Source organism: Aedes aegypti, chromosome 2 (genome assembly GCF_002204515.2).
Source record: "Aedes aegypti strain LVP_AGWG chromosome 2, AaegL5.0 Primary Assembly, whole genome shotgun sequence".
NCBI classification, from domain to species: Eukaryota; Metazoa; Arthropoda; class Insecta; order Diptera; family Culicidae; genus Aedes; species Aedes aegypti.
Genome location: NC_035108.1, coordinates 158,372,791 through 158,375,828, shown reverse-complemented (window position 1 = coordinate 158,375,828; position 3,038 = coordinate 158,372,791). Strand labels below are relative to the sequence as shown.

Sequence of the window (3,038 nt, the reverse complement as noted above, 5' to 3'; positions counted from 1 at the left end):
TGTAGCCGCGGACTCTAATCACTCGGCTATGAAAGGCCCCATATTATTAATCGAACAGACTGACGTAAACTCCATTTTTTCCTACTTGCAGAAAGTCCAATCAAACTTTTGTTTAGCTGGGAATCTTTCAAATTATTCTGTTAAAACTGTGAAAGTTCAACACGACAATCTTGGCAGTTTTTATTAAGAACATTGCTAAAGATGTTTTGAGGTAAAATTCGTAATGTAAGATTTTATTAAATTAAGACCTTGAAGGAAATTAATTTATTATTTAAAAAAAAATGTTTAAAATTTCTGATGGACTTTCAGAGAAACCGTACGTAAAGAATTCTATGATTTTGAAAAACTACAAAAAATTACCGTTTTACTTAGATTATTTAAAGTGTTGCATTTTGTAGTACGATAAGATTTATGTACGAAGTTCCTCAAGAAAGTTTCATGCGAAAGAAGAAGAAATAACAAAATATTGGAGCAACATCCGTGCAAAACGTTCTGCTGTGAAACGTCTTTATGCAAAACGTCCTGCTCCCAAAATCTTGCATGACTTGATTCGTTTTGCGGTACCAATAACGATAAAACGTTGAAAAAATGTTTTAAAATCTTCGTCTATATTGCTTTGAATCAACTTATTCGCCTTGATCATTCCAATAGTTTGAAGTAACATTGAACGAGCAAAATAGATTTCCTTAGGGACCGTCCATAAATGACGTAGCATTTAAGGGGGTTAGGGGGAAGTCTACGATTTTGTGACGAACCACGTATAAGGTATGGTAAAACAGGCTACGATGGTGGAAAGGGGTGTCAAAAATTGGCCAAATAATGCTACGTCATGTATGGATGCTTCCTTATACTAAGATTGGGCTTGCAGTGCAAGAAGTCAAACAAACTTGTCTTTTCTATAATACAGATTGTAATGTCTTAAATTCATAAACATTTCATATTGTAGAATCAAAGATCAAACTTTTCCTTCTTCTTGCCACTGTTTTTGCCTGTAGAATATGCTTTCGACAGCTGGGGCAGACTATTTTCAAGAGGATTTGTTGGCTGTGGTTTTTTCGGCTTACTCTTCGATGGCGATGGCGGTGGTGGAGGACTTTTTTGGTGCATCATTTCCTTCGCTGCATCCATCATCGACGTCTGCGGGCAAGATTTTCCGAGAATGTAGAGCTCCTTCACACAACCTTGGACGTGATGTTCATCAGGCTTCTGTTTTAAACGAAGCATTAGCTGGGATTAAATTTTGCCATGTCGGGTAAAATACCTGCTTCGTTCCGCACAGATCAAGAGACATTTGAAAATTAGTCACCGGCACCATGCACCGCAGAGTCCAATCTCGACTACGATGTGCGCATTCGTAGGATGGTATCTACAGTGGGGTGAAAGAAGAAAAAGAAATTCAAATCATTTCCCCTAGCTTAAGGTGAAACAGCTTTGAATCTTAAGATGACCGTTGAAATGGCCGACTTGTACCTCTACTCACGTATTCAGAAACAATAAACTAAAGAAACAGTAAGCAAACAAACTCGATCCTCTTAGTTTAAGCTTTCTGTTCGTGCACCATGCGAAAATAAGAAGTACTCTATTGTTTGAGGCTTTGTTCGAATAAATTGAGCCTTTGTTGTTTTGGTACAAAATTAAACTTGAACCTGTTTCACCTTAAATTAACCAGTGCTCTTTTTTACCAGTTCATCATCCAAACTGCTCTCAAGACTTCGAGTACGAGCTGCGGAAGTTGACTTTTTTGCTGCGGTAGACGGTGGACATACGGAAACGGCGAACAAAAAACCGACAGCAATCGTCAACTGCGCCGGAACCATCCCTTCTTGGAGTAATTTTCTTGGTGAGTGAATTTTACTACAATTTACTGGCTGGCTACTATCTACTGGTGTAGGGCGCTTTACTGGATTGTACCGGACCTGTTTGAAGACACCCGAAGGATGAGACTGCACAGGGCGTGTGTTCTATGAACTGCGTTGTGGATAAGTATCGAATAAAACCGTTGAGCGTTGCCACCGCTGTGACATGTGCATTTGTTTGCAATCTGTGTCGGAGCGTGGGATGTTCAAGTTTTGATAGATGCTATTCATTTGTGATCAGATTAGAATTTATTTAGATAAATTAGAAATGAGTACTTCCAGAAATGAAAACTTTCTTTGCCAAAATTGCCATTTTCGTATTTGTAAATCGTGTGGCAGATACAATGATACTCTATGCCCAGGGAAGTCAAAGAAATTTCCTTTACGAAAAGATCCTGGATCGACCGGAAATCGAACTCAGACACCTTCAGCATGGTTTGTCTTTGTAGCCACGAACTCTAACCACTCGACTAAGGAAGGCCCCACCAGGGATCGATTCTATTCCATAAATCAAAATCGTCGATGTAAAACTTCCATTTCTGAACCATATCAAAAAAATCCATTAAATGTCTTGGACTACCAGAAACATCAGTACAAAACAGTACAATATTCCGTCGAACTATATGAATGGTTAAGGGACTGTGCCTACTAGCAGACCACGAGTTGCGGTTGTAGACCCTATACCCTGTAATCGATGAAGTTCTTGGAGAACCTAGAACATTCATACAAATTAATGCAACACTAGGTTAACTTATGAATGGTTAAGAGTATGTGCCATAATTGATTAACCTTTACGTTACCGGCCTCCGACAAGCCATTTTCAAACAGCTGCCATTTCATCAATTTCCATTCGATTTTTTGAAACTATCCTCAGTTCACTTTAAAAAGGTTTCAGTTATTTGTCATAAATGGACAAATCTGTATTCGGAACCATGCCGGAGATATTCCGGGTTGAACTGGGGTCACAAGGGTGCCAAATTCGGGATATGTGGTTATTTTTTTTTATTTCAGCTACAACACTATAATTTTTATGTAAAACGTGAGATAATGGTCGATTGTCATCATTTCGACATAATTTGAATAAGTGGATCGTTCCGAAACATCGTAGCCGGTTCCGCCAGGACCAGTTTGGGGACAATTCCGTTTCATGTCCAATACATACCGTGCGACGTCTCAATCTTC

The 3,038-nt window shown here is 38.9% G+C and overlaps 1 protein-coding gene across 1 annotated transcript; it reads right to left on the bottom strand.

Moving 5' to 3' along the window:
* Positions 1 to 887: 887 nt before the first annotated feature.
* Positions 888 to 2,001, bottom strand: LOC5571040. The gene is made up of 3 exons (XM_001659425.2): positions 1,683 to 2,001; positions 1,262 to 1,366; positions 888 to 1,206 (listed from the first exon to the last, which is right to left on the bottom strand). The coding sequence occupies exons 1-3, from the start codon at positions 1,815 to 1,817 to the stop codon at positions 949 to 951; spliced, it is 498 nt and encodes a 165-aa protein (XP_001659475.1). The 5' UTR covers positions 1,818 to 2,001; the 3' UTR covers positions 888 to 948.
* Positions 2,002 to 3,038: the final 1,037 nt, after the last annotated feature.

Excerpts from the sequence above, each read along its gene's own strand:
- LOC5571040 (XM_001659425.2), bottom strand. The coding sequence starts at position 1,817 with ATGGTTCCGGCGCAGTTGACGATTGCTGTCGGTTTTTTGTTCGCCGTT. Across the intron at positions 1,367-1,682 it reads GCAGTTTGGATGATGAACTG|ATACCATCCTACGAATGCGC; the intron begins GTAAAAAAGAGC and ends ACCCCACTGTAG. Across the intron at positions 1,207-1,261 it reads ATCTGTGCGGAACGAAGCAG|AAGCCTGATGAACATCACGT; the intron begins GTATTTTACCCG and ends CGTTTAAAACAG.